General features: G+C 42.7%; 1 protein-coding gene across 1 annotated transcript; it reads left to right on the top strand.

The window, feature by feature from the left end:
* Window positions 1–2,219: 2,219 nt before the first annotated feature.
* On the top strand, window positions 2,220–24,245 carry vwa5b1 (von Willebrand factor A domain containing 5B1). The gene is made up of 21 exons (XM_061809224.1): window positions 2,220–2,358; window positions 2,454–2,615; window positions 3,590–3,809; window positions 4,190–4,344; window positions 5,319–5,450; window positions 7,352–7,476; window positions 9,109–9,285; window positions 10,563–10,673; window positions 12,872–13,074; window positions 13,923–14,037; window positions 14,734–14,919; window positions 15,422–15,620; window positions 15,987–16,183; window positions 16,367–16,559; window positions 19,197–19,490; window positions 20,472–20,609; window positions 21,256–21,384; window positions 21,660–21,731; window positions 22,414–22,483; window positions 22,772–22,895; window positions 23,700–24,245. Exons 1-21 carry the CDS (start codon window positions 2,220–2,222, stop codon window positions 24,243–24,245), a joined length of 3,687 nt encoding a protein of 1,228 aa, XP_061665208.1.
* Window positions 24,246–24,532: the final 287 nt, after the last annotated feature.

Genomic DNA, 24,532 nt, shown 5'->3' with positions numbered 1-24,532 from the left:
GTTTTTAGAGGGCAATCCGCGAAACAATGTGGCACTGGCTCCCACGACCACCTTGATGAACCTGATTTTTTTTTTTTTTAATCACTTAAATGCATGGAAAGTATTTGAAATAGCTTGCACTATGTAGATCATTTCTAAAATGATTATACTATATAGCAGATATACAGTACCTTGGTAAACATATTGTTAAGTGTGCACAATGTTTGACAATCATATTCAATGTCCCTCACTTTGAGTGGGCACGGGATAGTACAGTACAACACTCAATAACCTACACCTGCACGATGTCTACAAGAAGGGCTTGTAAATCCTTATAAATGCGGAAGTTGACTCGTCTGTTGTCGCTTTAAAGACGAGCCTGCAGGTTCACTTTTGGTCAGCCTGCAGGCTACCAAACTGAGCCGTCTCTATGGAAATGGCTTTCGTCATAAGTTCCCATCAAGCATGGTGATGGAGCTCTGCTTGTGTGCACGCCCAAGATTGCAGGTGCGGGATGCAACATGAGCAATGATGCAGCATGGACTAGAGCCACGTGGGATTTTATTGATTCATTTCCATAATTGCGAATGCTGCCTTTTGCACATGTAATTGTGCCTCTCCTTCAAATAAGGCGACTGTTTATTATCCTGTCCTGTTTTATCTCTGTTCTGCTGTTTGCTTTTGATTTTGTAAAATTAGCCTTTAGTAAATAAGCCCATACAATCCCATAAAGCCCAACACATTTAATTGATACATAATTTTTAGCGATTGAACCACTTGAACCTTGGCGTCATACAATTTGGAATTTGACCTTATTCCTCTAAAGTAGCATAACATTGCCAAGATTGAACAGCATCATACATGACATCAAGCAAGAAAGCATCAATTGACAAGCCACCAATTTCAAATTTCAAATAAAACTGCATTTTTTTTGTTGTCTTTTGTGTGTTTTGTGTGATGTCACTTCTAAAGGGCACCAGTGAATGCAAAGTGGTAAAATATGACAACTATAAAAGTGGAAGCGATATCATTAGCCACATAGCAGGACATGGGTTCTCAGTTCCGACTTCGCCTTGCAGTATGGTTAAAGAAACAATATTGTATGTTGCAGTGACTGTTGCGTATTTTACTGCATTTTCTGTTGCAGGAATCAGTCTCCAAGTGTTTTTACTTCCTGCCTTGATGCCCGTATTCTGTTGAAGTCTGCTGATGTCATGATGTTTTTCCTTAGATTGCATACTGGTCGAGATTGAATCCACTGGTTGAAACCAAATAGTGCAATGTGTTTAGTTTTTTAAGTATTTTTTTTCAACTGACTTAGGGCAGTTTTGTATCGCCGAATCTGAAAATTATACCAGCATTTAATGCCAGTTTGTTAACATTTTATCAGTCAAATGTAACAAACCTTGGTTACTGTAACTTGAATAGTACAAATTGATACAAGTAAGTACCTGTAAATGAATATTATGCCATCAGTGTTCAAAATTCGCGGCATGAATCTCAGTTTATTTGAACTTCTAAAGCGAAAATACCTGTACATGGAAACAAGAACACTACTGGGTGTTCTGGCGCCTATCTGAGTAGTCATTGGGAGAGAGCGGGCTGCACACCGAAATGGTTACTTGACGAGCCAATTCCCGTTGTGCAAAAGTAATATGTTATTTGAATGGCTGTTTGTTTCCATGTGCCCTGTGATTGGCTGGAAACCAGTTGAGGGAGTACCCCGCCTCCTTCTTGAAAATTGCTGGGATAGGCTCCAGCACTCCCATGACCCTTGTGAGGATAATCGGTTCAGATAATGGCTGGATGGATTGATGAATGGATTCAGCACATCAAAATTGTCCCAGTTTAGCTAAAAAAAAAAAAAAATTCTTCCATTCCAATACAATAGTTGCTGACCAGTGTAATTCACTGTCATCACATTTAACATGGTCAATTATTTGATTTTTATGCCTACCCAAAGTTGACACACGTAAACAATAAGATTTGAGTTTTTAGATTTGTGACAATGTCAAAATTATTATTTTTATTTCCATGCCTGTGAACCTGGGACATATATTTATTTCAATAACTTCCTGTGGGGGTGGATTCCAAACAACAAATGTGAGGTGAACCACCATCCCGGAAGGGATTATGTTCAGCCCCAGAGGTTCCACTCTAATCTTTTGTCAGCCAAGAAAAATGGTGTTGGCATGCAATGACTGTATGTCTCTATTCTGCAAATACTCAAATGCAGTGCCATGCCCGGACTCATCAACAAGGAGAACTGTTGCGCATTACCTCTGAGTGTCTCTGACATCACTTCCTGTGTCAGGGGCTACACTCAGGCCATGACCGCTTCCATGACATATGAGAATTTTGAGGATCATGCCATTGAAGGTTAGTTTATTTTTCAAATCCTCTGAATAGCCAGAATTATCTGATCTATTCCTGCCTCTGCATGTAATTATATTTGCTTTCTGATGGCCTTGCAGGTATCTTCATCTATCCTCTGGAGGAAAAAAACATTGTTGTGGGCTTTGAGGCGTTGATCTCCAGTCAGATCATCACGCTGGAAATCAAGGACAAAGCCAAGATTGATGACTGTTACAACAATTCATGCAGCACACCGAATGGCGCCCCGCCGAGTGGCGTTGGTGAGTTTACTATCTTTACACGGATAGCTTTTAACCTGTATATACTGTATATACTGTAGCTCAGAATGGATAGATGCTTGATACATATGTATAGACTGTGGTGTCCCAAAACATTTGTCCATAAAACGTACACCAGTGATTCCCAACCAGGTTGCCGTGGCACCCTAGTTGGCTGTGTTAAGCTCATCAAGGGTGCTGTGGGAAATTAGTCAATATCATTTAATTTGTTGGAAAATTATTCATCTTTTTTATTCATTCTTTCAGCTTCCATTCCATCTATCCTCTCTGGGGTCATGGGCTAAGAAAGAATCAAGTTTTTCCTCAAATGACTACACAGTATATTTCATTTGCATAGAACCTGGGAGATGTACACAAGTTATATTATATGACACAAAACTGACAATATATGTTGATGCATCCCTCCATCTTCTGAGCCGCCGTTTATCCTCACAAGGGCCACGGAAGTGCTGGAGCCAATCCCAGGTATCTTCGGGCGAGAGGCAGTGTACACGATGAACTGGTCGCCAGCCAATCACAGGGCACATTTAAACAAATGACAATTCACACACACATTCACAAATATTAGTTTTTTTTTATCAACAAATATATCGTAGGTCATTTATCTATGCCAATGACTCAGTGACAAGCGGATAGATTAAATGCTCTTCCATTCTTTTGCAGAAGGTACCATAAATCTTGTTGCCATTCATGAAGGACAATAAATGATACCTTCCTGTGAGTGTATCAGCTTTATGTTAAATTAAACAGGCCAAGATTTTGCACTGTGTAAATAAATTTAGATGAGATAATCTCAGAATTCATACACTTTTTGTATCGTTTTTGTGTGGTTGCTGTGCTGTGAGGTTTTTCTAATGCAAAATTAGGGCATTAGCTCAAAAAGGATTGGGAAACACCGGCGTACTATATACTATGCCAAGTCGAGTTGAAGTGAACTAATCCAGTTGGTTTTCCAGGACATATATTTCTGGATGAGGATTTGGAGAGAACAGTGCTTGTAGTGAACCTGGGGGTCATTCCTCCTTTGGAGACAGTCCAAATTCTGGTCAGTACCTCCTGTGAGCTCTCCACTCTGCCCAGTGGGGGCATCAGTGTCACCACGCCAGCTGTGTGCACCCCCCGTGTACAAAGGAGCATCAACGAGGAGCAGGGATTATCCCCAAACTTCTCCAGAATGTAAGTAGTACACAGATAGCTGCAGGTGGAAAAGCAAAGCAAAGCAAAGCAAAGCAAATTTATTTGTATAGCGCATTTCCTACACAAGGGAACTGAATGTGCTTAACATAATAAAAAGCATTCCAGTACAAAGAAATAAAACATTTAAAAAGTGCAGTGCAAGAAAAATCAAGAAAAGCACTTATTCTTTTTAAAGTTCTGAACAAATTTCCTCATGTAATGTTTTCTCTGGTATTTACGTATTTCTAACGAGGAACATAATTTTAAGAGCAATCCTGTTGCATTCCAATTAATACGTTCCTGTTTCTATTCAGAAGGTGACCTTTATTGTCATGATGGTGAAACACGTTTCTTTCCAATAAACATTTCCTTTCTTTTAGGCGGAATAAACACCAGTACGGCTCTAGCCCACACGATCATACCCTCACCTCAGATCACTTTTGCTTGTCTGCTCTTCTGGAGGATGAGGCCATCAACTCCATGGACTACCAGTTTAACTTCCAGCTGGAAATACGAGCCCCTTATCTTCTTGCAGGTCAGACGTTGAGCAAAAGTCCTGGTCCATGTTTGCATTTCACTGGACTGGCTCTCACTCTTTAAGTAGCATCCATTGTGTCTTTACAATTGTCTTATTCAAGGTTGTTTCCTCTCCAATATGAAGCTGTAATGACACGATAAACAATGATCCTGTACGAGTTACAACCCCTCATTGTTGAAGTTTGAAGCAACAGTCCTTGCTCATACTCTCACCCTGAAATCCTGAAAACATTCTTGATAAGAATACAAGTACCTGCATACCCATTGTAAAAACGGAGGTTAATGAACAATACAAAACAAATCAAAAAAAGAAGAAACAGATACCCACTTACAGCAGTGAAAACACCTTCCTTGACTTAGCCTTATTTCAGAATTTTCGCATAAACAAACTTTAAAAAATGTAGTCATGTTTCATGATGATGGCATTCATCTTTAGATTAGCACAGCTTTCCGCAGCAATTTCAGAACCGTCTTTGTGGTGCAGGCAATAATTGACCGTAGCAGGTACGGCAGTCCGGCAAACTGAGTGGATGTACCACTGATGGACTGTTTTTTCTCACTGTTTTGCACTGTTTTCAGAATTGAGTATGAATAAATAACTGCTTGGCTTGACTTGATGACATCATGAAAATGCAGTTTTCACCCTCAAATTAAAGAAAACCAAAATAAAACAATCAAAGAATAGTATTGATATACTGGAAACGTGTTTAAAAAGTTAAGGGCAGCTGAAGTTACACAATTCAGAATATCTCCAAATCTTCTGGAAATATCTGGGTCTAAATTCACAAAATTTGGGAGATTCATGGACCCATTAAAAGATGTCAGCGTAAACGATAAGGAGTCAGGAAGTTGTAAAAATGTAAATATAGAATCAAAAGCTCCTTAACAGCCACCTTGACTCATGATGTCACAATCATCTTGGTGTGCTGGGAAGAGGTTTAAGAAAGTGACGTGATGATTATTTTTGTGTAGGCGTGGAGAGCCCGTCTCACGCCATCCGAGCCGACGCTGACCCTCTAGCCCGCTCAGCCACCAGCGTTGTCATCACCCTGGCGGACAAGTACACTTACGACTGTCCTGTTAAGATCCTCATCTACCCAAGCGGTGCGTCTGCAAGGTCACACTCAAATGGTTTACCACTCACTCCAAGCCTCCTCCAGGCCAACTAATGATGCATTTGTGTCCTTCATGTTGCATTCACGAGGGCCACAAAAAATTACTTGCATTAGGTCCATCTGAGTGCGCCACTGTGTGGGTGAGATACTCCGGGTCTTTGTTATTGTTTTCTCCCCTAGTGTCACCTCGTTATAAAATATGCGTGGGCTGCTCGTCTCCCACAGGCAACAACCTTCTCTGCTGATCCGGTTGGCTCATGAGGGCTTTGTTGACAAACAAACCCATAGCCGGTGGTGGTTGATTTTAAATGTTTAAAAAGCGAGCTAAGAAACAGGGGTGCCTGGAGAAAACCCGCACAGGCAAACGCCACACCGAGATTTGAACCCTACTCCTCAGAACTGGTTGGAATTGCATATCCCATGTATTTATGTATTTACTTTTTTTAACTTGGCACGAAAATACTGCCTCGCTGCAAGTTGACGACCAAATTAAGTGTCATGTCAGGGAGGAAAAATCTGAGAATTTCTTTTCATCTCCATTACAGCACCTTCTATTGAGCAAAAATATTGTTTGAGTAATTTTTACAATGAAATAAAACAGAAGTCCTGTTGAAAGACTCGAGGAAAAAGGAAGAGTGCAGCATCATTATGTTTTATATAGAGCTCGTGCACCTACGTCATCGAAATCACATGACACGCCGTATTGCTGGTCAAACAAAGCATTGTTCAATGCTAAGTCCGAAAACACGTCTGATAGCACGACGTCCAGAGTTTTGTCCGATACCGTTAAACATTTAGAAGGTGATAATAAATGAAGGCATGTGGAAAAATGAGAGACACTTGGCATAGAAGGCCCATATTTAATGCCAAAGTCAATTTTTTTACCGATAAGAAATTGGACTGTTAATTCGCTTCCGCTCGTCTTGGACAACTGGATCTACACATGGGTCTGCTGAGTATGTTGTCGAAATTTACACAGAAAATTTTGAATGCGTATAAATGTCTGGATGCATACAAATACTTCATTGATGGACCTACTCAGATATTTTCAATACAAATACTGGTTTTACACAAACCCGCATTCATTAACTCTGATTGGGAAAAAAAAAGAGGACAGCGAGTCGGCTTCTCTGTACACGGAAGCATATTGCTGCCACATCTAAACCTCTCTACGACAGACGGTTTATTTTCTTTTTTTAAATGCGCATTGTTCTCAAATGAGTCAATTTGGCATTTTAAATACTTATTGGTAATTTGAGATTAAGAAGAGTAATTCCTACCTGAAATGAAATGATTGTGACACAGGTGTGTGTTTGGTTGGGCACCAGCCATCATGTTTAATTGCTGAAATGCATCAATCTTTTCTGGTCTTCTTCAGCTGGTATGCTATAGACCAACAGCACAACAGTCTCGGTTATTGTAAGTACTCTCCTCAGGTTCAATGTCTCCCACAATGTCGAGCAGCTCTGTTTGACCAGCAATATGGCGGAGTGAAAATGGTGACGTCACGTGCATGAGCTCTATATAAATGGCACTGCATTGGGTACGCACATCTGTCCCCCAAAGCCCATTAAAAAATGGCAAGTGAGAGGACATCAGACTTCAATGCTTTGCATGTTGAACACTCACTCACGCTAAGGTAATTAATCTGAAAATGTCATGATCATGATAATGAGAACAAGTTTATGCCAAAATGTTTTTTTTTTCTACAACCTGCTGTATGAGATAGGACTCTGCTCCCACTTCTCCCAGATGCACATTGGCCCTCTGTTTGCTGCAAATAAATAATCCAGACACTTAGTCTGTGTCACTGATATACTATTTGGACCAATTGCATCAGAACCATTGCAACACTTCTGATTTGGCCCGGCCCATTGTGGTTTCCCTTAGAGCCTCACGTACCACAAGTGCTCATAGAGAGTGGAGACATGACGCAGGACGAGTATGACGAGTTCGTCCATGGCCGCAGCGACTTCATCAAAGCCACCAAGAAGGACTCCAGCAATGAGAGGAAGGTAACCGTGTCACCAGTGGCTGAGCTGATGAGGCCCATATCTCGACAAATGTGGTTTGACTCCCAACACAAAGGGACGGTCTGCCCCTTGCAAAGACGGACCAACATAAATTTGCTAAAGCTTTTTGTCAATGTGGTGTGTCACCATGCTCTTGTGAATGTCAACCACGCAATTACTAAGCACACAGTGTGGTGAAAAATAAGACAATTTCAAACTTGGCTTTCATTTAACGCTATTTTGAGACTAGTTAGAGGCAAAACCATGCACAAACTCGACAGTCATTATTTTCCACTTGAATTACAGTATTAAAGAGCTCAAGAGAGTTGTGTGAAGATCAAATATTTCATACTATATTTTGTTATTAGGCGACACGGTGGGGCAGCTGTAAATTGTTGGCCTCACAGTTCTGAGGATCGAGGGTCAAATCCCAGCCCCGCCTGTGTGGAGTTTGCATGTTCTCCTTGCCCTACGTGGGTTTTCTCTGGGCACTCCGGTTTCCTCCCACATCCCAAAAACATGCATCATTAATTGGAGACTCTAAATTGCCCCGAGGTGTGATTGTGAGTGCGACTTTTGTCTGTCTCCATGTGCCCGCCGATTGGCTGGCAACCAGTTCAAGGGTGTACCTCGCCTCCTGCCTAATGACAGCTGGGATAAGCTCCAGCACTCCCGCCCGGGACCTTTGTGAGGATAAGTGGCTCGGATAATGGATGGATGGATTTTGTTATTATTACAGATGTATTTTACCTTTGATTATTTTTACATAATTACAGACTTTAATATTTACGGTATTACATATTATTTGTTGTCCTCTTTCCACCTCCAAGACAAACTTTCTCTTAATCATGTCAAACAACTCCCGAGCTTTTCGTGTCATTGTCCCAACATTCAAACTCCCCAACAATCAGTTCTAAGCTCTGTTTTTTCCTCTTCTCTTCCTGCCTAAGAATCCGCTTTCCACCTCTCCATCATCTTCGACCCGCAGTATCTGAATAATCCACTCCCAACGGTGCTGTGATTGATGTTGTTAACCCGGCCCATGATTGATCTGGTGTGGAATTCTATGGATGAATGCTCACATTTGTTTGCCAAAGTTTTAGCCCAGATGCCCTTTCTGTCGCAAACCCTCTGCATTTATCCGGCCTTGGGCGCGGCCTACGGTTTGCACTGGCCTGTGGCCCCCATAGGGCTGAAGTGACTAGAATTTCCATTTCAATTGCCATTAATATTGTAAGTATACAGTAATCACTAATCATCTTCAAAATACAAAGTATGTAATGTACAATGTATTTAAACCTTTATGTACATAGCGTATCCATGTTGGCCTTACGCAGTTCATTTACATACACGGCACATTTTTTTTACAGTGAAATCAATGAACTTGTCCAAACCACAAGATGCCTTTACAATAGCACAAAATGGGCCTTGCAATGGCTCCTCTTTGTTCTTTTGACAGCTTTCACTTATGTGCTCAATGTCCCTTCAGACCTCAGCTCGACCAGCTTTAACCTCAAAATGTGTTTCTATGGAAACACACAAAATGGGCCATTTCGTTCAGCCTAGAATTTTACCGTTATGTCCACAACTGGGAGTCGAGCTCACCACTCATTACGTCTGCGATGTTTTACACAGGTCGAAGCAATCCACAGGCGCCTGCACAAGGACATCCTCCATAATCCTGTTGTCATGCTCAACTTCTGTCCCAACCTCAAGCCCGTCAGCTCCGACCTAAGGAAGGTCCACGGAGAGTTCATCTTCCTCATTGACCGTAGCGGCAGCATGAGCGGTGTCAACATCAACCGCGTAAAGGTACTCTGTTCCCTGAAATGATTAAATCATGTCTATGTTATGTTATGTCATGCATGAGGAGGAAGTGAGTCAATTTGAGCCATTAAGCTGAAATGTCACATTGACTGGGACCCCCACAAAACTCTTCTCATTAGTAAGTCAGTACAAAATAAAAAGTTTGATTTGCCAGTCAATTAACAAAAAGAATAATTATTATATTCAACATGTTGCAATAGAAATCAAATACAGTACAATGGATCGGCTTTACTTACTGTACATGCCTACCAAGGAAGTGTCTTTTATTCCATGCATGAAACTCCTACAAACTGTGTGCTACATACTGCAAGTGTTCTCTTCCAAAAACATTAAAAAATTAACAACTGTTCATCTAAAAATTGTTCTTCCGGTGGGCTGAAATACAAAGGACTTGGGGAAAACCAAGTACTCTTGTCCAATCCAAGTTCGTTTAATGAAAAATGTTTTTTTATTTTATATAAAAGGTCAACTCAAATGAATCTGTACAGGTCCTTCTTCAGTGAATTGAATCTACTTGAGTGGCACGGTGGTTCAGCTGGTAAAGTGTTGGGGTCACAGTTCTGAGGACCCGGGTTCAATCCTGGCCCCGCCTGTGTGGAGTTTGCATGTTCTCCCGTGCCTCCGTGGGTTTTCTCCGGGAACTCCGGTTTCCTCCCACATCCCAAAAACATGCAACATTAATTGGACACTCCAATTTGCCCCTAGGTGTGATTGTGAGTGTGGCTGTTTGTCTCTATGTGCCCTGCGATTGGCTGGCAACCACTTTAGGGTGTCCCACGCCTGCTGCCCATTGACAGCTGGGATAGGCTCCAGTACTCCCCGTGACCCTTGTGAGGCTAAGTGGCTATGAAAATGGATGGATGGAAGGATGAATCTATTTGAAAACCTGAATTTCCCATCTTGAGTTCTAGAGAACTGTTTCTCAAACATTTTCTTTAACATGAATTCTCAGTGGCAACTGTGTTGGACAGACACCCACTAAGCCCTTGTTTAATATTAGTCGGTAGCATTCAATATTTTATTCAGACCTGTGCTTGACTCCATAGAGTAAAATTGTACTTTGAAAATTGTCACTACTGGCGAAATGGCAAGGAGAAGGTATTGATCTCATCTTCCCCTGCTCCAAAACAGAATGCATGGGAACAGTTCCGTTGTGGTCCTTGTTGCTCAGTAAAAGAGTTAAGTTTTATCAAAGCTTGTTATTTCCACTGCTTTCGCACCATGTCGTGCTCACATATTCCATGTACCCTACTCTGTCCCAGGATGCAATGGTGGTGATTCTCAAGAGTCTCCTACCAGGCAGCCTCTTCAACTTAATAAGCTTCGGCTCCACTTTCAAATCTCTTTTCTCCAGCAGTCAGAACTATGAAGAGGTAAAACTGAAAACGTCCTGTGTTGTATGTGACATTTTTGTGCTTTTGATTTATTTATTTTTTTGCTAACAGTGTATCTGCATCCTGTGCCATTAAAAAGAATATGCCTCCTTCATTTTTACTGATTATGTTTGATTCATCAATTTTCCAAAACACATATCCACACTACTGTCGCGGGTGTCCTGGTACCCATCTCAGCTGACATTTGGTGGTGTACGCCCTGAACTGGTCGCCAGCCAATTGCAGAGCACACACATAACAATACTATACACACTCACATTACCACCGACAGACAATTTAGAGTCTAATTAACCTACCATGCATGTATTTGTAATGTGAGAGAAAAACGCAGTAGTCGGACAAAACACAAACCGGCGCGGGGAGAACATGTAAACTCCACTGAATTTGAACCTCTAACTGCGAGGCACATGTTCTTTGCAGTCATTCTTGATCTCAGTTTGTTATATTGGAGGATTTTTGACCATGAACTGTTCATGTAGGGAACACCATCTCAACTGGATTAAAAAAAAATAATAACCCTAACTCTAAAAAAAAAAAAAAAAAAACAACTCCAAATTTTTACAGGGGCCCTTCAAAAGTTCATTTATTTTAGATGCATTTTTTTTTAAAATTTTTGGTTGGACTTGCTAGTATGTTGTAGGTCGGGTTCTTATTCTGCTGCATAACCAAAGAGTATTTGCGTTTGAGGGCACCAGCTGATGGCAAGATGTTCACCTGCTAGATTTTCTGGTAGACAGGAAAATTCATTGTTCCATATTGAGAAACTGGGTGTTGCCCATTGTTAGACTAGATTAGTTTCCAAGGGATAAGGAATGAAGACTTTAATTTGAGATGCATTTCACATCCTCTGCAGGAATGTTTAATGTGCCCTTTTGTGGCTAATGCAATATCACTTCAGCTTCATATTTCCGATCAGTCATCTCCACTGATGAGACCAATGGGGACCTATTTAAGATTGTTAGTGGAATGAAACAAAACTGATATATTTTACTCAGAATTTGAAGCATGTGTCAGGAGAAATAAGAGGGATTTTTTTTTTAAAATTCTATTGGCAGCTTCTTTTGCATTCTCATTTTTTTTAAACAGTAAAGAACATTTAGTTTAACATTCAAAGAACAGAACATCCAGGTTTACCAAGATTGAAGACGATTTAGCCTTCAATGTACCAAACATACAAACATTATTTTTTTCTCAAGATAAGATCACCTTTCAAATTCAACATTATATGTGTTTTGGGCAACATAGAAGATGATGAATACTAGGTCCATACTTCATTTGTTTCCTCGTCTGTATTTAGTAGCGAACCCAGCAAGCCCACGAAATGACACACTGAGGAATGGAGGATTCCCTTGGACCCTTTCGTGTGGCACTGATTTGTGTTTACATTTCTGGAACACATACACAAGCAACCCAGGAGGCCAAATTGCACGTACATTAACTCCAGGCAAGCATGAAGACTGGATATAACAGCATAGAGACAAAGAATCGATAAATAATTCAACTATTGACCATTACAAATATTTTCATAAACATGAAAGGCCATTCAGTGTCTTCAACACACCTAATAAATGTTTTAATCACTTCAGGGACGTCTGAGTGCCTATTGTGAAGCTACATGAACAAAAGGAGAGCAGCAACAATAGCAACTCCACATGTATGCAGATTTGACCCCAGTGCCTTTTTGGCATCGAGCAGGGGTGTCAAACTCATTTTTCTCGCGAGGCACGTTGTAGTTCCGGTTTCCCTCAGAGGGCCGTTATGACCGTGAAACAATACAAATATTTAATCGTCTCATCAAATATAGCTCATCATTTTATGAACTAGTTTTGGAATCAGAAATTAAGGGTAATGTGTTTTTCAACTATTCATGTTCGGGAACAAAAATGCTTGTAATATTTCAACTTTATCATTTATGATACATAACAGTTTGAAATAATTGTGGTACAGATTTTTTTACAAGAATCATGGAAATTGACACTTTAGATTTGGCTTTGTGGGCCACATGAAATCATGTAGCGGGCCGGATCTGGCCCCCGGGCCTTGAGTTTGACACCCCGTGGCATAGAGGAAACAATGTTAACGATTCATTCAATTTGCTGCCTCATTGTCTAAAGTGAAATCTCCCCCAATGGAACAATAAACGCGGGTGTTGTGCTTTCTCCCCCAATATGATTCAGGAACCACTCGCCCTGGCTTCCGACTACATTCGGAAGATCCGAGCCGACATGGGGGGTACAAACATCCTGGCTCCGCTCAAATGGATTCTGAGGCAGCCAATGTTTCCTGGACACCCCCGTCTCCTTTTTCTGCTAACTGACGGGGCGGTGAGCAACACGGGAAAAGTGATCGAGCTGGTGCGCAGTCACGCGCGCTACATCAGGTGGGTCAACCACACGCCAGCATCATTTTATGATGTTTTTGCTTACGACGCTCACTGAGGCCATGGACTAGCATTTGGGGGATTGGGTTAGAATTAAATTGGAACATCTATTGATGGTGCTTTCATCCCATCTAAATGCAATCCGTGAACATGCAACTGACATAACATCCCCACTCATAATATGTCCAAGGCAAAATAGATCCATAGCACTGTGGGAAATCATCTTCTTTTTCTGCTCGGCCCCATGTCTCTAAATCCATCTCTGGAGTCATCATTTAAATGGCAGCAGTGTAACTGCCTTTGTCTTGTCGCTATCATTGAACAGCGGCCCCCAAATGATCACACACACAGAGCTTGCCAGTTCAGAAATGGATCAATCTCTTTTCCCATCTGGTGACATTTCCACTTTATTGTCCCTGTTTTTTGTCTCATCTCTTGTGTTTAGGCCTGCGTTTGTGGCTTAGTTTCCAACAGGCACAACTGAAAACTACTTATCTTAAAGTTACAATTGCAGGTGATTAATTTTGATGACTGCTGCGAAAGCATTTTTACTCTCTGACTGCAAGACAGATTACATTACATTCAATCATTCATTCATCACATTTACTTCATACATTCTCCGCCTTGGTGCCATGAAACAGATTCTGTATGGTTAGCGATAATGGACAGAAAATCAGTGATTGTATGGTGCCATCACCAGAGGATCTTATCACTGCCTCAGGTGTCAACCACAATTGCTAGGAATAAATCACATCCAGTGCTCGCAACCACAATTTGAGGATTGCTATGATGTACAATTCTCGACGACACCATCTCTCAGCATTCATGTTCAAGTTCTGTTTACACAGATGCTTTACGTTCGGCATTGGGCAGAATGCTTGCAGAAGGATGGTGCTCGAACTAGCAGCAGTGTCCAGAGGAACAGCGGAGTTCCTGGCCGAAGGCGAGAGGCTCCAACCGAGTGTATGTCCTTTTACCAATATTATACACAGCTCTTATACCTTTCAGTTATGATAAAAAAAAAAAGTAACCTGATCCAACTGGGAAATAAATCAGGTTTCAGGTAGCATGTAAAGAGATTAGACTGTTGGAACGCATTTTTGGCTAAGCATAAATTAAGCAGAAATTAGCTCATTATTCGCATTGCTGACCAAAAATTTCCAACATTTTATAAATAAAAACACCATTAAATAAAAATAAATGGTGCCATTTATGAATGAAAATGTTAAGTATTGACTCATTAAAATACAAATTCATTTTATGTGAAAGAATACTTACTAAGGCTGGTTGTTATAATCCCTTCGATTATCAGTGTATGGATCAGAGATGCTGTCCACGGTGCGGTTTGGTAAGGCGATGACGAGCGATACCAAACATCATGAGTTGTGCAACCTGGGCTCACATTGAGGTCTTTTTTCGCACTCATCTGACGCTGGGCCATCATAGGCTGATCAGAGCTGGGTGTGTGGCACATCCGAAGCACCACGTGGTCTTTTTTGAAACAGTCCATCTGGTTTCCTTACGTTTTAACCACAGCCAGACTGACTCTCTCTCTTTCTTCCTTCCTTTGGCCTTGCCCCTAAAGTGGGGAAAAGGCAGCAGTTTTTTAAAACCCATCAATGGATTCGCTACAACATAACAACATTATTGTCTCGACAGATGATAAAGTCTCTGAAGAAGACCATGTGTCCGGTCCTCAGCGACATTTCCATTGATTGGCTCTTTCCCGAGACCAAGGAAGTCCTGCTTTCACCGGTGGGCAACACCTTCCTGTATCCCGGGGACAACGTCATTGGGTACGCTGTTGTTTGTGACGCCACCCGCTACCACGCCAACCCCAAATCTGTAAGTATGCCCTATTGAAACAGACCTATTGAAATGTGCAGTCTCGCCCTTTGGAGTTCTACGTTGAAACACCAAGTGAAATGCACATAGATCCACAAAGCTGTCTGATGACACTCTAGTGTGCATGCTCTGTGACTATGAAAACACATTAATGCTCGTTTTACACATCTTGAACATTAAGACTGTGCATAAATATGGGAAAAAAATGAGGCTTAAATAAAGAATTACTTAAAATGTATTGCACATAAAAGGTAAATAGAATCATCTCAAAATTTTCGAAAACAATCTTTCTAAATGGTTAAATGCAAATATATTGTACGTATAAGTCATCTACAAGTGAATTGAATATGCAACGTTTGACTGTCGAATTCAGTGATGAATTTTTGCATACCACTGTTGGTGTCCACCAGGGAGTTCAGGTATTGTCTCATTATCTTCCCTAAAAATCCAAACATAAAGGCCCTTTCTCGACACGCTTATCTCCACTTGTCATGATTAACAGGACAAAAGAAGACGATACAGCATGATGCGCTCCGTCGGCTCTGGCAGTTCTGTCTTTTATCACTCCCAAGAGGAGGATTTGCTGAAGACCTACGCTGATGAGCAGGCATCCAACAGAGAAACACCCAGCGAGATGCTTCATGACTCCAACCAGGACTCCATGATGGATGCCAGCTCTGTTGCTGTGGAAATTGATGGCGGTGAGAATCCCACTCAACCCACTTCCTATCTCCAGTCTACACACGATGTGGGCAATGGTCATCAATTGTGTTTCTTTTTCTGGTGAACATATATCATCAATTCTATTTTAATAATGATAGCATAGCCGAGATACTTGAGGTTACTTGTCACCTCTCTTCGAATCAATATTGCCCATCTGTGTTTCTCCAACCTTCAATGGATAATTTTTTAAAAAAGCAAGAATACCGTAACTATTTTTTGAGCATGGTTGAGCCAACATCTGTTATGCTTTTTCCTTGTTATTTCTTTTTTCCAATTCCAGTATTACTGGCCAAGTCATTACATGTCCTTAACCTTCTTCATGGACCTTTCTTCTCCATTGTCAGGGTTAGAGGGTCAGATGTCAGCAAGAAGGCGAGCGTACAGCACCAACCAGATAACCGAGCACTTCCCGGCAAAGAAGTACACTTCCAGCGATCCAAGCGCCGTCATGCAAAAGAATCCTCTTAGGCGAGCGAAAGTCCAGGAGCTGATTGGCCACGTGAGCCCGGATCATGAGGCCCAGTGGAAGAGAGACTTCCAGGTGTCGCACTTTTGAGACGCACATTGATGGCGAGGAGAATGTCACGTTGCCAAGACTTGAAATATGGGGATAACCTTTCATTGTATAACAAATTTTTCATGACTGTGGGGCCAAGAAATTTGAACTGCTATAATTACCGCATTTATTTTTAAATGAAAAAAGTTACCTTTGTGTTATGTTCAGCCTCAGCTGGTCAGTCTCTGTGCTGCATCCTCCGGAGAGCATCCAGCGGGCATTCCACTTCCGCTCCAGCATGACCCGCCAAGGGAAGGGGGCTCGGAAATGCCGACATCGAACCCAATGCGTAAAACTGCTGGCGAGGATGGTTCTAGATCGTCCACAGACAGCCGCTCTTCAGGAAGTGTGGGAGATACAGGTGACATCCTCTGGCGAAATCAGATAGTATTTGTTATAACTGCTCATTTTAAGGCCCCTGATTTCATTGTTTTTTTGCAAAGAGGAAGGAGAAAAAACAAGAATTCGAGTTTATTGCAACAAATTGAAGTGGTTCACACAGCTCAGTATGATATGGCTTCGTCATGGGTGCTAATTAGAATTTTAACATGAACAGAAGGGCAATGTCATTCTTAACTGGGTTGAATTCTTTTGTTAAAATATGGATGTAAAATATGTAAAAATGGTTGATTTCAATAATGAATTGTAATAATTCATTCTCATTTTATCAGGTAGTTTAATAAATACAAATTTATTAAATAATTATAGTCTCGGGCAGCACGGTGGGTCAGCTGAAAAGCGTTGGCCTCACAGTTGTGAGGACCCGGGTTCAAGGGTGTACGCTGCCGTTTGCTCGTTGACTGCTGGGATAGGCTCCAGCACTCCCGTGACCCTTGTAAGGATAAGTGTCTAAGAAAATGGATGGGTGGATGGATGGATGTTTATTTGTTTCTATAATTCACTTCAAAACGTTAAACTAATAAATTAGAGATTCAAGTAGTTATTTGTTTGTTTTTATATAATTTTGGCTTCCACATTATAAAACCTCCAAAATCCGAAATTCAAAAAAATAGAATATTGTGAAGAAATCTTTACTTCTCAGTTTTTGAGAAAAAAAGAAAATAATTAGCCCAATTTTCCTCTTGATAATAACCCCCAATGGGGTTTATCTCCAGCGAGTTATCTGGCAAGTAAAACACTATAAAACCAGGTTTTGATGCTTCTGGCAGTATGGGCATTGGCCACGTCCTGCTGGAAGATGTCATCTGCATCTCTCAACAGCCCCTCAGCAGAAGGAATCATGAAGTTCTCTAAAACATTCTGGTAGACTTTTGCGGTCACCTTGGATTTAAGTTAGCAGAGTTTACTCAAACCTGCACTGGACGTTGTATTACAAATCATGACTGACTACAGATGTTACACACTGGACCTGAAGCACCTCAGGTTCTTTTGTTAAACCCCCTTCCTCTAAATGATTGGACCTTGATTCCCAAAAAAAAAACGGCACACATTAAGCGGAAAAGAGGACCTTGGACCAAGGGCCAACAATCCAGTCCTCCTTCTCCTTGGCTCAGTTGAGACACTTCCTATATTGACTCAGACTCAGAAGTGGCTTGAAATGAGGAACCTGACACTTTTAGCCCATCTTCTGCATGCATCTGAACGCAGTGGTTTTGGAAGCTGTGACTCCCACGTCATTCCACTATTTCTGGATCTCTGCTGTATTCTTGAATCTTCTCTGATGTTCGGTTGGAGGTCACGGTCAGCACTTTTGTTCGATCTTCTCCTGCATTGTTTTGTCCTTTCAATAGATTTTCCACTGATGTGCTTTGATGGAGCACGCTGTGAACAGCCAGCCTTCGTAGCTGTTCACTTTTGTGGCTTACCCATCCTGTGGAGGGTGTCTATGATTTTCTTCTGGACAGTTGTTCAAGTCTCCAGTCTTCCCCTTATTGAAACCAAATGTTAAAGTTAAGCAATTTAATGACACCTGGGGAAACCCGTGTAGGTGCTTTGAGTTGAGAAGATGATTAGTGTGTGACGCTGACTTTAAAACATTTGTGGCCTGGAAAATGTGGGCAGATTCCTTCACAGTATTCAAAGCTCACTCAGCTATGTAAAAATTAACAAATACTTGAAATTGTTGAAATTGTGGGGCCTGAATATATAATTGATGAAAATGTAACTTTTTGAATGTAATTATGGAAATAAACTTTCCCATGAGATTCAATTGTTTTTGGAAAAGGTCTGTAAATATATTAATTGGGCACTCTAAATTGCCATTAGGTGTGACTGTGACTGGTTGTTTGTTTCTATGTGGCCGGGAATTGGCTCGCAACCAGTCCATGGTGTACACCGCCTCCTGCCCGAAGATAGCAGGAACAGGCTCCAGCACCTTCGTAATCCTTGTGAGGATAACCAGCTCAGAAAATGGATTTATTGATGGTCTTTAAGTTACCCGGCATTCTAAAGAATCTCATCAAGAAAGGAGAGACACAGGATAGCTGGATTCGCACCCGGACACTGAACTAATTACCACCAAGCCTGTCGGAAGAGTCACACTAACAACATTTTCTGCACACTGGCTGGATGAGAAAGAATTTGAGAAACCTGTGTGTCCGCTCCAGACATTTTGGAATGGAAATCAATTTGACTTCTTTTAACAAGACTCATTCAGCTCCAAACTAGGTTCTTTTGATAAAAGAAAATGACATCCAAAAAGAAAAACAGTTTTTGTTGTCACCTTTTCTTCAAATTTTAAAGGTGGTACCTCTTTGGGACAAAAATAGCTTGATTATAACGGGAAGCAGGAAAGGCAACGCTTAGGTCTTTTTTCTGCTGAACTGATTACATATTATCAAAAAACAATATTCACTACAGCTGATTAAAGAGGTTAAAATCGCTTTTAACACACTTCACACAACAGAATATTTTTTAGGGCTGTCAAATAATCTGACCATGGCAGATTTTGGTAGGATTCGGGGAATCGTGTTCAAAGCTTACCAGATTGTCTCTGTGTACCGCTTTAGGAATCATTCTCCTTCTTGTGGTGTTGCAGAAGGATACAGTCACCAGCTGTGTCAGGCTGAAACGCCACAAGAGAACCGTAGCGCAGACACAGGCATGGCGGGCAAGCAGCAAGGCGAGTGCAAAGCCGTGGTATCAGGACTGCTCTGCGGGAAGGCTGTGCAGTGGGAGGTGCTCTTTGATGTCGAGCCCTTCCTGAAGGGCCGGGAACGCGAGGAGAAGGTTCACGAGGAGCTGTGGAACGAGACCTTCCACCATCTGGCTGCTCGCTCCATCATACACGACTTTGAGCACATGGCAGAAAGGGAATGTGACATTGAGCATGGTGAGATTTAGTTACATTAATTGATTTATGAAGACAGAGAGAGTCTGAGATGGGGAGTGGCTGAAAGCAGGGACTTGGGCGATTCAATCCCCGGCTACGGAAGCTGGCTTTAGTGACGTGGAATGTCACCTCTCTGGCAGGGAGGACCTAGAGCTTGTGCGTGAGGTTGAGAAATTTTGACTAGATATAGTCGTGCTCCCCTTCACACACAGCTTGGGCTCAGGTACCAGTCGTCTTGAGAGGGGTCTTCCACTTTGGAGTTGCTCTTGGTGAGAGGTGCCGAGCAGGTGTGGGTTATCCCCCCCCCCACCCCATGCTTGGCGCCTGTACTTTGGGGTTCACCCCGGTGGACGAGAGGGTAGCCTCTCTCCGCCTTTGGGTCGGGGATGGGTCCTGACTGTTGTTTGTATCTATGCACCAAGCACCCTTTTTGGATTTCTGAGAGAGAGTGCTGGAGAGCGGTCGCTCTGGGGACTCCATCCTTCTGCTGGGGGGCTTCAATGCTCACATGGACAATGACAGTGAGATCTGGAAGAGCACGACTTGGAAGATAAGAACCCGAGTGGTGTTCTGTTATTGGACTCCTGTGCTCATCACGGTTTGCCCATAACAAACACCACATTCAAACATAAGGGTGTCCACATATGTACGTTGCACCAGGGCTCCCGAGCTCGCAGTTCGATGATCGACTTTGTGGTTGTGTCATCGGAATTGTGACCGCATGTCTTGGACACTCAGGTGAAGAGAGGGGCGGAGCTGTCAACCGATCACCAACTGGTGGTGAGTTGGCTCAGATGACGGGGGAAGATGCTGGTCCAATATGGCAGGCAGAAGCATGAGGGTGTGAGGGTCTGCTGGGAACACAGAGCAGAATTTTCTGTCAGAAGGCTGCTCCCCCAGCAGACATCATCAAAGTAGATGCTACTTTCTACCACAAATTAAATGTCATATAATATAGTATATCTCTATGTGACTTCACAGGGACTGGCAGGAAGTACCACGTTTACGCCATTCACACCAGCAAAGCATGCAACATACTGAGCAAATACACTGTGTTTGTTCCCGTGGACCTGGACACAAATGAATATCTGCAGACGTGTATTGAATACATTAACCCGGGTGAGTTGTCTCGACTCATACGGCCTTCATTGTCTGGTTTTCAACCATATGATGGCAACCACAACACCGGTAAATCTTTGTGAATCTGTTTGTGATTGTATTTGTTCTCCACTTCAACTGTTTATCAAGCCACCAAGAATAACTAATTTTTTAGCGATAATTTAACCTCTGGTGGCAAGATGCCGCTGGTGTAAAGCATTGGCCTCACAGTTCTGAGGTCCAGGGTTCAATCCCGGCCCCGCATGTGTGGCGTTTGCATGCTCTCTCCGTGCCTGCGTGGGTTTTCTCCAGGCACTCCGGTTTCCTCCCACATCCCAAAAACATGCAACATTAATCAGACACTCTAAATTGGCCCTCGCTGTGATCGTGAGTGCGACTGTTTGTCTCCATGTGCCCTGTGATTGGCTGGAAACCAGTTCAGGGTGTACCCCGCCTCCTGCCCGTTGACAGCTGGGATACGCTCCAGCACTCTCGCGACCCTTGTGAGGATAAGCGGCTAAGAAAATGGGTGGATGGGTTATTTTTTTGTCTTCAACAAAAGTAATCTTGTGGTGGGACAGTACGCTTTCCCCCCTCTTATGACCCACCACTCTTTTGACTTTTATTTAACTGTTAAATAAACACGAGGTCTCTTTCTCACTTTTAGGTGATGACTTCAAAAGAAGCTCACACTCCAGTTCGGGAAGCAGGAAGAACCGTGGTTACTCCATTGGACTGGGCCGCTCTCAGTCTGGCGGCATGTCGGAGGAAGCAGAAGATATGTTACTGCCCAGCAGTACGCTTCTTTTGACCTCAAGTAGTCACACAACCCCTTTTATGACATGTCACTCAATGGAAATTAATATTGAAAGGATGCACCCTTTGAGTTTGGACATTTTTTCTTATAGATTCAATGTCAAGATGAATCTATTATTTTAGTTCCCTTTTATCCTACGTATAGTATGCATACTATATCACAAATAACTTGAGGATGCCCAGCGGTGATGATAGCAGCAAAATCAAAGATACTGCACTAATCCATGTCCCAATTTTGGGGGTTTCTTTTGATAGGTGTAGAAGATGGCATTTCCCCCTGCAGCACTCTGTCCTCGTCCAGCTGGGAGAGATGTAGCTTCACGGAAGGTAAATACTGCATCCAATAAAAAAAGGCAGCCGTAACAATGAGTACCATCATTTAAAAGTGATTAAAAAGGCATTTCAGGGCAGGAATAATGCATGAATGATTGCCCCCAAGTGTGATTGTGAGTGCGGCTGTTTGTCTCTATGTGCCCTGCGATTGGCCAGCAACCAGTTCAGGGTGTACCCCGCCTCCTGCCCAATGACAGCCGGGATAGGCTCCAGCACTCCCCGCGACCCTCGTGAGGATAACCGGCTAAGAAAATGGATGGATGAATCATTTCAGAATCTCTATCCCAGTATCCCGTTGAGTGACCCGCACCTAGAAAAAATATAAACGATGTTCTTGGACCTTTTACAAAATCACCTCTGAATGAACAATAAAGGCAGGGAAAACATATCACATTTTTGGTATAAATTTGTTTGCAAGTCCTGTGATTGACTGGCAAACTGTTCAAAGTGTAAGCATTGTCATGGCCATAGTCAGCTGGGACAGGCTCACTTGGGACTGTAGTGAATTGAAACAGCGTAAAAATGGATGAATGGATGTGTTTCATGTCATTTTGGTTACAAACATGCCAAGATTGCAAGGAAAAAATTGCTTTGTCTGTTCAGACTTTTAACATGCTATTGACCACCCCCCCTCCAACCCCCGTCCTCCTGACCCACATCTTTTTCCATCTCCAAGGTACACAAAGAAGTCCGTCAGTGACCTCGGACCAGTCTCAGAAATCTGTGGAGAGTCATTTTTCTGCCAGGTGGGTGGCTGGAGAAAGCCATTGTGTGCTGTGGATGGCAAGACATACACATTGTTTTCTCGGGCATTTTCCAATTATCTATCTTCACCCTCCCTCCATCCTCTCTCTTCTCTTAGCATAGTAGTACCTGTGCCATAGAGCTTACTCATTTAGGGTTGATTTGTGAATTTGTGAAGCATGTGTTTGTAAATCTGTTCCCATATGTGAAGTGTATTGAGATTGGAAAAAATAAGACAAAATACAGCAAATCTCACAGATTTGATTTGAGACGCGTGTCTCCTCGGCCAGGTTGGCGCTCAGCAGGACTCGTCTTCTGACAAAGGCTGCCAAAGGATTCATGAGCAGATCCCACAGCAAGTCGGGAGATTCCATTGGAGAGAGTGACAATGAGAACAAGGATTACATTCCTCTGGTGGGTAGCTCGATCTAGGCAACATGATCCAGAGATTATGAGATCCACAAAAGAAGCAAGAATTTGACAGGTTGGGATTATGCTCAGATTCATTTCCAGTTCCACTTTTTTCACTTCTGAGTACATATAAAAAAATTCCTAAAGAAGAGCAAAGAGTACATGATGACAAGGTTTAGAAATCTAGACAACCAAAAGACCAGGATCAAGCCAAGAGAAATGTGAATACCTACCACCCACTCAACCTACCACTAAAGTTACTTAATCCCTGACTGGCAACCATTATCCATGTACGGTAATTGGGTGTAGAGGGTGTCGTGCAATAAAATGGAGGATGCCAATGATGCCCCATAGTCGTCACCCCCACCCAGGCCAACCAGCGTTTAAAAGATAATAAATATATATATATGATGGGCTCCAGCACTCCCGCGACCCTTGTGAGGATAAGCGGCTAAAAGAAATGGACGATTCTTTTGTTATATATGCCAGTTTTATTGTAATGACAAACAGTTTGAAGCACGCATGCGATACTTCTTGGTGGCTGAAAATATCTTCTTTTTAGTTTCCTCAAAGTGATCTCATTAAAATAGTCTCCATTTCTCGATAGCGAGAGAGTGAGACCTGCGGCCGAGGAATACTTTATTAAAAAGTGTGTTTTAATGAGTTTGTGGGAGGGGTAAAACTAATAAATGCAATTTTTGTATGGTCTCCATTTGTTTTTCACTAACCGCTCGTTGGTCTGGAACGTGCGAGTGCTGAAAAATGGTGGTACCGTATATTGTCCAAATTCTATTTGGTCCTCCACAGGTGTTGCTGCAGCTGGCGTGCGGGGCTTTCCCACTCGGGCCTGCCCTGTGTGACGCCATCAACGTGCCCATGGACAAGCTCAAGTGGACATCCCCCTTTACGAGCCACCGCACCAGCCTAGGACACCTCTCCACTTCAAGCGGCAGACGTACAGAGGGCGCCGAAGATGATTTGGGACCATCTTGTGACCCACAAACATGTCCTAAACATCCCCCGCCGTCCGCCAGATCCCAGGCGAACGGTGGATCAGGCGCTCCGGAGACGACCCCTCCTAGTGATGCACAAAGGAGGATGCTGGACCCGGAGAGCCTGGTGTGGGCGACGGCGGTAGCCCTGGCCTGGCTGGAGCACAGCTCTGCCAGCTACTTCATCGAGTGGGAGCTGGTGGCCGCAAAGGCCAGTTTGTGGCTAAGCGGCCAGGACATCCCGGAAGGCCGGGACGTCGCCGCGGTCAAGGCGGCCGCCAATCAGCTCTTCATCATCCTCAGACACTGGGACGACAACTTGCAGCTGAACATGCTCTGCTATAACCCCAACAGTGTGTGATGCTAATGCACCGCTGCCCACGCTTGTGTCTCTGGGGTCTGTTAGTATTGTGAGCAATGTGCATGCTCTTCTGTGTGCATGTGTCCTTCAAACATATCACAGTCAGTACGTTTACATGTGCAGTACATATCCACTGAGACATTTAACTCAACTGCTTGCATACTTATGCAGAAAGTGACTCTCCAAAGTATTGCCTTCTAACTGTGCTCTACCTACTGGAACTATGATGTAGCCACAGACCACCCTAAAAAATGTATCCCAGTGCATTCCATTAGTGTGTTCTACAC

Source organism: Syngnathoides biaculeatus, chromosome 2 (assembly GCF_019802595.1).
Source record: "Syngnathoides biaculeatus isolate LvHL_M chromosome 2, ASM1980259v1, whole genome shotgun sequence".
NCBI classification, from domain to species: Eukaryota; Metazoa; Chordata; class Actinopteri; order Syngnathiformes; family Syngnathidae; genus Syngnathoides; species Syngnathoides biaculeatus.
Note: the sequence above shows the minus strand (reverse complement) of the source record. Positions and strands in the feature narration are given on the sequence as shown.